The sequence below is a fragment of the Triticum dicoccoides genome, chromosome 3A (genome assembly GCF_002162155.2).
Source record: "Triticum dicoccoides isolate Atlit2015 ecotype Zavitan chromosome 3A, WEW_v2.0, whole genome shotgun sequence".
In the NCBI taxonomy this organism is placed as follows: Eukaryota; Viridiplantae; Streptophyta; class Magnoliopsida; order Poales; family Poaceae; genus Triticum; species Triticum dicoccoides.
The window spans coordinates 698488054-698499705 of NC_041384.1; the positions used below are offsets into that span (position 1 = coordinate 698488054).

At 40.8% G+C, this 11652-nt stretch overlaps 1 protein-coding gene across 1 annotated transcript in view; it reads right to left on the reverse strand.

The window, feature by feature from the left end:
- The window catches only part of LOC119272954 (FHA domain-containing protein FHA2-like), a 75820-nt gene extending 64210 nt beyond the window's left edge, over positions 1-11610 (reverse strand). The window contains exon 1 of the mRNA XM_037554292.1: positions 11413-11610. Within this exon, the coding sequence (XP_037410189.1) occupies positions 11413-11610 (198 nt within the window). The remainder of the gene's footprint in view (positions 1-11412) is intronic.
- Positions 11611-11652: the final 42 nt, after the last annotated feature.

Below are 11652 nucleotides of genomic sequence, written 5' to 3' on the forward strand. Positions count from 1 at the left end.
TTCGTCGTGTCGACACGCCACGTGATGATCGGGTGTGATAAGCTCTACGTTCACATACAACGGGTGCAAGCCAATTTTGCATGTGCAAAATACTCGGGTTAAACTTGACGAGCCTAGCATATGCAGATATGGCCTCGAAACACTGAGACCGAAAGGTCAAACGTGAATCATATATTAGATATGATCAACATGGTGATGTTCACCATTGAAAACTACTCCATCTCACGTGATGATCGGACATGGTTTAGTTGATTTGGATCACGTGATCATTTAGATGACTAGAGGGATGTCTATCTAAGTGGGAGTTCTTAAGTAATATGATTAATTGAACTTTAATTTATCATGAACTTAGTACCTGATAGTTTTTGCATGTCTATGTTGTTGTAGATCAATGGCCCGTGCTACCATTCCCTTGAATTTTAATATGTTCCTAGAGAAAGCTAAGTTGAAAGATGATGGTAGCAATTACACGGACTGGGTCCGTAACTTGAGGATTATCCTCATTGTTGCATAGAAGAATTATGTTCTGGAAGCACCGCTAGGTGAAAGACCCACCGCAGGAGCAACTCCGGACGTTATGAACGTCTAGCAGAGCAAAACTGATGACTACTCGATAGTTCAGTGTGCCATGCTTTACGGCTTAGAATCGGGACTTCAAAGACGTTTTGAACGTCATGGAGCATATGAGATGTTCCAGGAGTTGAAGTTAATATTTCAAGCAAATGCCCGAGTTGAGAGATATGAAGTCTCCAACACAAGTTCTATAGCTGCAAGATGGAGGAGAATAGTTCTGTCAGTGAACGCATACTCAGAATGCCTGGGTACCACAACCACTTGACTCAGCTGGGAGTTAATCTTCCTGATGATAGTGTCATTGACAGACTTCTTCAATCACTGCCACCAAGAAATAAAGGCTTCGTGATGAACTATAATATGCAAGGGATGGAAAAGACTATTCTCGAGCTCTTTGCGATGCTAAAGGCCGCGGATGAAGAAATCAAGAAGGAGCATCAAGTGTTGATGGTTAACAAGACCACTAGTTTCAAGAAAAAGGGCAAAGGGAATAAGGGGAACTTCAAGAAGAACAGCAAAGCAAGTTGCTCCTCAAGGGAAGAAGCCCAAGTCTGGACCTAAGCCTGAGACTGAGTGCTTCTATTGTAAAGGGACTAGTCACTGGAAGCGGAACTGTCCCAAGTATTTGGCGGATAAGAAGGATGGCAAAGTGAAAGGTATATTTGATATACATGTTGTTGATGTGTACCTTACTAATGCTCCTAGTAGCGCCTGGGTATTTGCTACTGGTTCTATTGCTCATATTTGCAACTCGAAACAGGGGCCACAGATTAAACGTCACAACGTAACTGGGTGATTATAAAGATGCTCTACAGCTGTCTCCAAAGGTGTTTGTCGAATTGGCATAGATCAAGATTAGGATTTGTCATTCCGAGTATTGGAGAGGTATCTCTGGGCCCTCTCGGTAATGCACATCACTATAAGCCTTGCAAGCAATGTGACTAATGAGTTAGTTGCGGGATGATGCATTACGGAACGAGTAAAGAGACTTGCCGGTAACGAGATTCAACTAGGTACAATGATACCGATGATCGAATCTCGGGCAAGTAACATAGAATCTCGGGCAAGTAACATACCGATGACAAAGGGAATAACGTATGTTGTTATGCGGTTTGACCGATAAAGATCTTCGTAGAATATGTAGGAACCAATATGAGCATCCAGGTTCCGCTATTGGTTATTTACTGGAGATGTGTCTCGGTCATGTCTACATAGTTCTCGAACCCGTAGGGGCCGCACGCTTAACGGTCGATGACGATTTGTATTGTGAGTTATGTGATTTGATGACCGAAGTTTGTTCGTTGTCCCGGGTGAGATCAGGGACATGACGAGGAGTCTCGAAATGGTCGAGAGGTAAAGATTCATATTGGAAGGTTGCATTTGGACATCGGAATGGTTCCGAGTGGTTCGGGCATTTTTCCGGAGTACCGGGAGGTTACCGAAACCCCCGGGAGAAGTATTGGGCCTATTGGGCCTTATCTGAGGAGAGGAGAAAGGCCATGTGAGAGGAGGTGTCCCCCCCTTGCCCAAACCGAATTGGACTAGGGGAGGGGGCCGTCCCACCTCTTTCCTTCTCCCTCTCTCTCCCTTCCCCTTTTCCCTTTCCAGTGGAAGGAAGGAGGGGGGTCGGATCCTACTTGGACTAGGAGTCCAAGTAGGACTCTCCCCTTACGGCGTGCCCCCTAGACCGGCCACCTCCTCCCCCTTTATATACGGAGGCGGGAGGGCACCCCAAAGGCACAACAGACATCTCTTAGCCGTGTGCGGTGCCCCCCTCCACAGTTTACTGATGTCTACTACACAACCTTCTTCTTGTAGACGTTGTTGGGCCTCCAAGTGAAGAGGTTTATAGGACAGTAGCAAATTTCCCTCAAGTGGATGACCTAAGGTTTATCAATCCGTAGGAGGCGTAGGATGAAGATGGTCTCTCTCAAGCAACCCTGCAACCAAATAACAAAGAGTCTCTTGTGTCCCCAACACACCCAATACAATGGTAAATTGTATAGGTGCACTAGTTCGGCGAAGAGATGGTGATACAAGTGCAATATGGATAGTATATAAAGGTATTTGTAATCTGAAATTATAAAAACAGCAAGGTAATGAATGATAAAAGAGAGCGTAAACGGTATTGCAATGATAGGAAATAAGGCCTAGGGTTCATACTTTCGCTAGTGCAAGTTCCCTCAACAATAATAACATAATTGGATCATATAACTAGCCCTCAACATGCAAAAAAGAGTCACTCCAAAGTCACTAATAGCGGAGAACGAACAAAGAGATTATGGTAGGGTACCAAACCACCTCAAAGTTATTCTTTCCAATCAATCCGTTGGGCTATTCCTATAAGTGTCACAAACAGCCCTAGAGTTCGTACTACAATAACACCTTAAGACAAAAATCAACCAAAACCCTAATGTCACCTAGATACTCCAATGTCACCTCAAGTATCCGTGGGTATGATTATACGATATGCATCACACAATCTCAGATTCATCTATTCAACCAACACAAAGGATCTCAAAGAGTGCCCCAAAGTTCCTACCGGAGAATCACGACGAAAACGTGTGCCAACCCCTATGCATAGGTTCATGGGCGGAACCCGTAAGTTGATCACCAAAACATACATCAAGTTAATCACGTGATATCCCATTGTCACCACAGATATCCACGGCAAGACATATATCAAGTGTTCTCAAATCTTTAAAGACTCAATCCGATAAGATTACTCAAAAGGGGAAACTCAATTCATTACAAGAGAGAAGAGGGGGAGGAGAAACATAGGATCCAACTATAATAGCAAAGCTCGCGATACATCAAGATCGTGCCAAATCAAGAACACGAGAGAGAGAGAGAGATCAAACACATAGCTACTGGTACATACCCTCAGCCCCGAGGGAAAACTACTCCCTCCTCGTCATGGAGAGCACCGGGATGATGAAGATGGCCACCGGAGAAGGATTCCCCCTCCGGCAGGGTGCCGAAACGGGTCTAGATTGGTTTTCGGTGGCTACGGAGGCTTCTGGTGGCGGAACTCCCGATCTAATCTCCATTCTGGAAGTTTTAGGATACGTGGGTATATATGGGTGAAAGGAGTACATCGGTGGACCGAAAGGGGGCCACGAGGCAGGGGGCGCGCCCCAGGGGGGTGGGTGCGCCCCCTACCCTCGTGAGCTCCTCCTTCATCTTCTGATGTAGGGTCCAAGTCTATCCGGTAGGTTTCCTTCCAAAAATAACTTCTCCAGTTGATTTCGTTCCGTTTCGACTCCGTTTGATATTCCTTTTCTTCGAAACACTGAAATAGGCATAAAACAGCAAATCTGGGCTGGGCCTCCGGTTAATAGGTTAGTCCCAAAAATAATATAAAGTGGAAAATAAAGCCCAATATTGCCCAAAACAGTAGATAATATAGCATGGAGCAATCAAAAATTATAGATACGTTGGAGACGTATCAAGCATCCCCAAGCTTAATTCCTGCTTGTCCTCGAGTAGGTAAATGATAAAAAGATAATTTTTGATGTGGAATGCTAGTTGGCATAATTTCAATGTAATTCTTCTTAATTGTGGTATGAATATTCAGATCCATAAGATTCAAGACAAAAGTTCATACTGACATAAAAATGATAATACTTCAAGCATACTAACTAAGCAATCATGTCTTCTCAAAATAACATGGCCAAAGAAAGTTATCCCTACAAAATCATATAGTCTGGATATGCTCCATCTTCACCACACAAAATATTTAAATCATGCACAACCCCGATGACAAGCCAAGCAATTGTTTCATACTTTTGATGTTCTCAAACTTTTTCAATCTTCACGCAATACATGAGCATGAGCCATGGACATAGCACTATAGGTGGAATAGAATGGTGGTTGTGGAGAAGATAAAAAGGGAGAAGATAGTCTCGCATCAACTAGGCGTATCAACGGGCTATGGAGATGCCCATCAATATATATCAATGTGAGTGAGTAGGGATTGCCATGCAACGAATGCACTAGAGCTATAAGTATATGAAAGCTCAACAAAAGAAACTAAGTGGGTGTGCATCCAACTCGCTTGCTCACGAAGACCTAGGGCATTTTGAGGAAGCCCATCATTGGAATATACAAGCCAAGTTCTATAATGAAAGATCCCCACTAGTATATGAAAGTGACAACATAGGAGACTCTCTATCATGAAGATCATGGTGCTACTTTGAAGCACAAGTGTGGTAAAAGGATAGTAGCATTGCCCCTTCTCTCTTTTTCTCTCTTTTTATTATTTTTATTTTATTTTTATTTTTATTTGGGCCTTCTCTTTTTGTATGGCCTATTTTCTTTTTTTTATTTGGGCTTCTTTGGCCTCTTTTATTTATTTATTTTCGTCCGGTGTCTCATCCTGACTTATGGGGGAATCATATTCTCCATCATCCTTTCCTCACTGGGACAATGCTCTAATAATGATGATCATCACACTTTTATTTACTTACAACTCAAGAATTACAATCGATACTTAGAACAAGATATGACTCTATATGAATGCCTCCGGCAGTGTACCGGGATGTGCAATGATGCATGAGTGACATGTATGAAAGAATTATGAATGGTGGCTTTGCCACAAATACAATGTCAACTACATGATCATGCAAAGCAATATGAAAATGATGAAGCATGTCATAATAACGGAATGGTGGAAAGTTGCATGGCAATATATCTCGGAATGGCTATGGAAATGCCATAATAGGTAGGTATGGCGGCTGTTTTGAGGAAGGTATATGGTAGGTGTATGATACCGGCGAAAGGTGTGCGGTATTAGAGAGGCTAGCAAAGGTGGAAGGGTGAGAGTGCATATAATCCATGGACTCAACATTAGTCATAAATAACTCATATACTTATTGCAAAAATCTACAAGTTATCAAAGCAAAGTATTACGCGCATGCTCCTAGGGGGATAGATTGGTAGGAAAAGACCATCGCTCGTCCCCGACCGCCACTCATAAGGAGGACAATCAATAAATAAATCATGCTCCGACTTCATCACATAACGGTTCACCATACGTGCATGCTACGGGAATCACAAACTTCAACACAAGTATTTATCAAATTCACAACTACTCAACTAGCATGACTCTAATATTACCATCCTCATATCTCAAAACAATCATCAAGTATCAAACTTCTCTTAGTATTCAACACACTCATAAGAGAATTTTATTATTCTTGAATACCTAGCATATTAGGATTTTAAGCAAATTACCATGCTATTTAAGACTCTCAAAATAATCTAAGTGAAGCATGAGAGTTCATCTATTTCTTATAAAATAAAACCACCACCGTGCTCTAAAAGATATAAGTGAAGCACTAGAGCAAATGACAAACTACTCCGAAAGATATAAGTGAAGATCAATGAGTAGTTGAATAATTATGCAACTATGTGAAGACTCTCTAACATTTAATAATTTCAGATCTTGGTATTTTATTCAAACAACAAGCAAAACTAAATAAAATGACATTCTAAGAATGGCAAACATCATGTGAAGAAGCAAAAACTTAGGATCAACCGATACTAACCAATAGTTGTTGAAGAAGAAAGGTGGGATGCCAACCGGGGCATCCCCAAGCTTAGACGCTTGAGACTTCTTGAAATATTATCTTGGGGTGCCTTGGGCATCCCCAAGTTTGAGCTTTTGTGTCTCCTTAATTCCTCTCATATCACGGTCTCCCTAAATCTCAAAAGCTTCATTCACACAAAACTCAATCAAGGACTCGTGAGATAAGTTAGTATAAACCATTGCAAAAACCTTATCATACTCTACTATATAAAATCACTAAAATTATTATTCAACATTGCATACTAAATACCTCTGCGTATTTAATAGTCCTATCCTCAAATAGAATCATTAAAGAAGCAAACATATGCAAACAATGCAAACATAACAGCAATCTGCCTAAACAGGATAGTCTGTAAAGAAAGCAGCAACATCCATACTTCCCTAGCTCCAAAAATTATGAAAGAAAATTCCCACTGTATTAAATTTATCAGAGCTTAATATTCAAAAGGTTTCAACATTTTATCACATTCTGACTTTTCTAGGAAATTATTGCAACAGCGATAAACTTTCTGTTTTCAAACAGCAACATGTATACTTGTAACATAGGCATAGTAAAAACTATCAATGCCACTTTTAATGAAATAAAAGATGCAAAACATTGTTCTAAATAACAGCAAGCAAATACTAACAAAATAAATTGATGCTCCAAGCAAAACACATATCATGTGGCGAATAAAAATATAGCTCCAAGTAAAGTTACCGATGAACGAAGGCGAAAGAGGGGATGCCTTCCAGGGCATCCCCAAGCTTAGGCTCTTGGCTATCCTTGAATATTACCTTGGGGTGCCTTGGGCATCCCCAAGCTTAGGCTCTTGCCACTCCTTGTTCCATAGTCCATCGAATCCTTACCCAAAACTTGAAAACTTCACAACACAAAACTTAAAGTAGAAAACTCGTGAGCTCCGTTAGCGAAAGAAAACAAAAGACCACTTCAAGGTACTGTAATGAACTCATTCTTTATTTATACGGGTGTTATAACTACTGTATTCCAACTTCTCTATGGTTTATAAACTATTTTCCTAGCCATAGATTCATCAAAATAAGCAAACAACACACGAAAAACAGAATCTGTCAAAAACAGAACAGTCTGTAGTAATCTGTAGCTAGCGCAAGATCTAGAACCCCAAAAATTCTAAAATAAATTGCTGGGCGTGATGAATTTATCTATTAATCATATGAAAAAAGAATTAACTAAATATCACTCTCCAAATAAAAATGGCATCAATTCTCATGAGCGCTAAAGTTTCTGTTTTTCACAGCATGATCAACAAGACTTTCCCCAAGTCTTCCCAAAGGTTCTACTTGGCACAAACACTAATTAAACAACTAAAACCACATATAAACAGAGTCTATATGAATTATTTATTACTAAACAGGAGCAAAAATTAAGGAACAAAAATAAAATTGGGTTGCCTCCCAACAAGCGCTATCGTTTAACGCCCCTAGCTAGGCATGATGATTTCAATGATCCTCTCGTAAAAGATAAGAATTGAAACATAAAGAGAGCATCATGAAGAATATGACTAGCACCTTTAAGTCTAACATACTTCCTATGCATAGGGATTTTTTGAGCAAACAACTTGTGGGAACAATAATCAACTAGCATAGGAAGGTAAAACAAGCATAACTTTAAAATTTTAAGCACATAGAGAGGAAACTTGATATTATTGCAATTCCTACAAGCATATGTTCCTCCCTCATAATAATTTTCAGTAGCATCATGAATGAATTCAACAATATAACCAGCACCTAAAGCATTCTTTTCATGATCTACAAGCATACAAAATTTACTACTCTCCACATAGGCAAAATTCTTCTCATTCGGAATAGTGGGAGTATCATAGGAAACTCGAATACTATAAATTGTTTCCACATTAAAAGAGTAATGTTCATAGAAGGGGTAATCATAATCAAGACAAGTTTTATAAATATAATCACTACTTTTTATAGGATAAGTATCATCACAATAATCATCATAAGTAGGAGGCATGCTATCATCATAATAAATTTGCTCATCAAAAGTTGGGGGACAAAAAATATCATCTTCATCAAACATAGCTTCCCCAAGCTTGTGGCTTTGCATATCATTATCATCATGGATATTCAAGGAATTCATACTAACAACATTGCAATCATGCTCATCATTCAAATATTTAGTGTCAAACATTTTATAGATTTCTTCTTCTAGCACTTGAGCACAATTATCCTTTCCATCATACTCACGAAAGATATTAAAAGGTGAAGCATATGAGACAAACTCAATTCCATTTTTTTGTAATTTTCTTTTATAAACTAAACTAGTGATAAAACAAGAAACTAAAAGACTCGATTGCAAGATCTAAAGATATACCTTCAAGTACTCACCTCCCCGGCAATGACGCCAGAAAAGAGCTTGATGTCTACTACACAACCTTCTTCTTGTAGACGTTGTTGGGCCTCCAAGTGCATAGGTTTGTAGAACAGTAGCAAATTTCCCTCAAGTGGATGACCTAAGGTTTATCAATCCGTAGGAGGCGTAGGATGAAGATGGTCTCTCTCAAGCAACCCTGCAACCAAATAACAAAGAGTCTCTTGTGTCCCCAACACACCCAATACAATGGTAAATTGTATAGGTGCACTAGTTCGGCGAAGAGATGGTGATACAAGTGCAATATGGATAGTAGATAAAGGTATTTGTAATCTAAAATTATAAAAACAGCAAGGTAATGAATGATAAAAGAGAGCATAAACGGTATTGCAATGATAGGAAATAAGGCCAAGGGTTCATACTTTTGCTAGTGCAAGTTCCCTCAACAATAATAACATAATTGGATCATATAACTAGCCCTCAACATGCAACAAAGAGTCACTCCAAAGTCACTAATAGCGGAGAACGAACAAAGAGATTATGGTAGGGTACAAAACCACCTCAAAGTTATTCTTTCCAATCAATCCGTTGGGCTATTCCTATAAGTGTCACAAACAGCCCTAGAGTTCGTACTACAATAACACCTTAAGACAAAAATCAACCAAAACCCTAATGTCACCTAGATACTCCAATGTCACCTCAAGTATCCGTGGGTATGATTATACGATATGCATCACACAATCTCAGATTCATCTATTCAACCAACACAAAGGATCTCAAAGAGTGCCCCAAAGTTCCTACCGGAGAATCACGACGAAAACGTGTGCCAACCCCTATGCATAGGTTCATGGGCGGAACCCGCAAGTTGATCACCAAAACATACATCAAGTTAATCATGTGATATCCCATTGTCACCACAGATATCCACGGCAAGACATACATCAAGTGTTCTCAAATCTTTACAGACTCAATCCGATAAGATTACTCAAAAGGGGAAACTCAATTCATTACAAGAGAGAAGAGGGGGAGGAGAAACATAGGATCCAACTATAATAGCAAAGCTCGCGATACATCAAGATCGTGCCAAATCAAGAACACGAGAGAGAGAGAGAGAGAGAGAGATCAAACACATAGCTACTAGTACATACCCTCAGCCCCGAGGGAGAACTACTCCCTCCTCGTCATGGAGAGCACCGTGATGATGAAGATGGCCACCGAAGAAGGATTCCCCCTCCGGCAGGGTGCCGGAACGGGTCTAGATTGGCTTTCGGTGGCTACGGAGGCTTCTGGCGGCGGAACTCCTGATCTAATCTCCGTTCTGGAAGTTTTAGGATACATGGGTATATATGGGTGAAAGGAGTACGTCGGTGGACCGAAAGGGGGCCACGAGGCAGGGGGCGCGCCCCAAGGGGGTGGGTGCGCCCCCTACCCTCGTGAGCTCCTCCTTCATCTTCTGACGTAGGGTCCAAGTCTATCCGATAGGTTTCCTTCCAAAAATAACTTCTCCAGTTGATTTCGCTCCGTTTCGACTCCGTTTGATATTCCTTTTCTTCGAAACACTGAAATAGGTATGAAACAACAAATCTAGGCTGGGCCTCCGGTTAATAGGTTAGTTCCAAAAATAATATAAAAATGGAAAATAAAGCCCAATTTGCCCAAAATAGTAGATAATATAGCATGGAGCAATCAAAAATTATAGATACATTGGAGACGTATCATTTACCACCTCGGTCATATCGTCGTAGTGCTTAGGCGAAGCCCTGCGCCGGCAACTTCATCATCACCGTCGCCACTCCGTCGTGCTGATGGAACTTTCCCTCGTCCTCAACTGGATCAAGAGCTTGAGGAACGTCATCATGTGAACGTGTGCTGAACACAGAGGTGTCGTACGTTTGATACTTGGATCGGTTGGATCGTGAAGACGTTCGACTACATCAACCGCGTTACTAAATGCTTTCGCTCTCGGTCTACGAGGGTACGTGTACACACTCTCCCGTATCATTGCTATGCATCTCCTAGATAGATCTTGCGTGATCGTAGAATTTTTTTTGAAATATTACGTTCCCCAACATAATAATTATTATTAACTAGCAATATACCATGGATTCTTCCCAACCCGGTTTCTGCCAACACAACAATATAATCATATCATACACTTTTCTATTTAGGAATAAAAAATTGATCCACGAATGCTTACTCATTAGTTGCTCATGTTGGTGCCGACGGCCCTCATATCGATGCCATTGTTGTTGTTGTCGAAGTTGTCCATCAGTGCGGACGAACTCATGGTGGCGGGATGGCCACGTTAGCGGAACACTCAATTTGAATACCTGCAAATTAAGCAAACTATCTAAGTAAACTACAGTGCCATAATTATTAAACAATTCTAGCAATCTCCACTGTGACATCAAGTGAAACACCCACAGAAAAGATATGTGTGTGCTCTCGATTTGTATCTCGTTAGGCTTCGTATCATCTTTCTTGGCACAGTGTAGTACGGGCAAAGAGAGTGTCATTGTTTTGTTAATCAATTGATTGACATGTATTTTTCGACTATAGCTTCACAATTTTGTTCTAACACCTAAAAATAGCGGCACCACTCACCGTGGACTGGAGGAGGCTAATTGAACTAAACTATGCAAACTAATGGAACTATTAAACCTAATTGAGGTTAAGAAAATTAAACCTAATTGAACTGAACCAATGAAACTATACTAACTAGTAACTAACTAGTCCACCCAAATCCATCTCTTGCCCTAATTGAACTAAACTAATGAAATTAAACTAACCAGTAACTAACTAATCCATCGAAATCCATCTCTAACACCTAAGTACACTAAGAAATTTAGAAGAAGAAGAAGAAGAAGAAGAAGAAGAAGAAGAAGAAGAAGGCACCGCTCACCATCGATTGAACGAGGCCGGCAGAGGAGGAGGCGGATGGAGGCGTGTCGGAGGAGAAGGCAGACAACAGCGTATCAGAGGAGGTGGAGGCACAGAGCTTTGATCCGGCGTCGAAGGTGGCGCGGCGCGTCGGAGGAAGTGAAGACTCGATGTCAAAGGGAGAGTTAGTAGGGCGCGGGGGCGGCAACAACAATGGCATTGGACAGGGGAGGAGATAGAGGAGGACGAGAATGGGGTAATG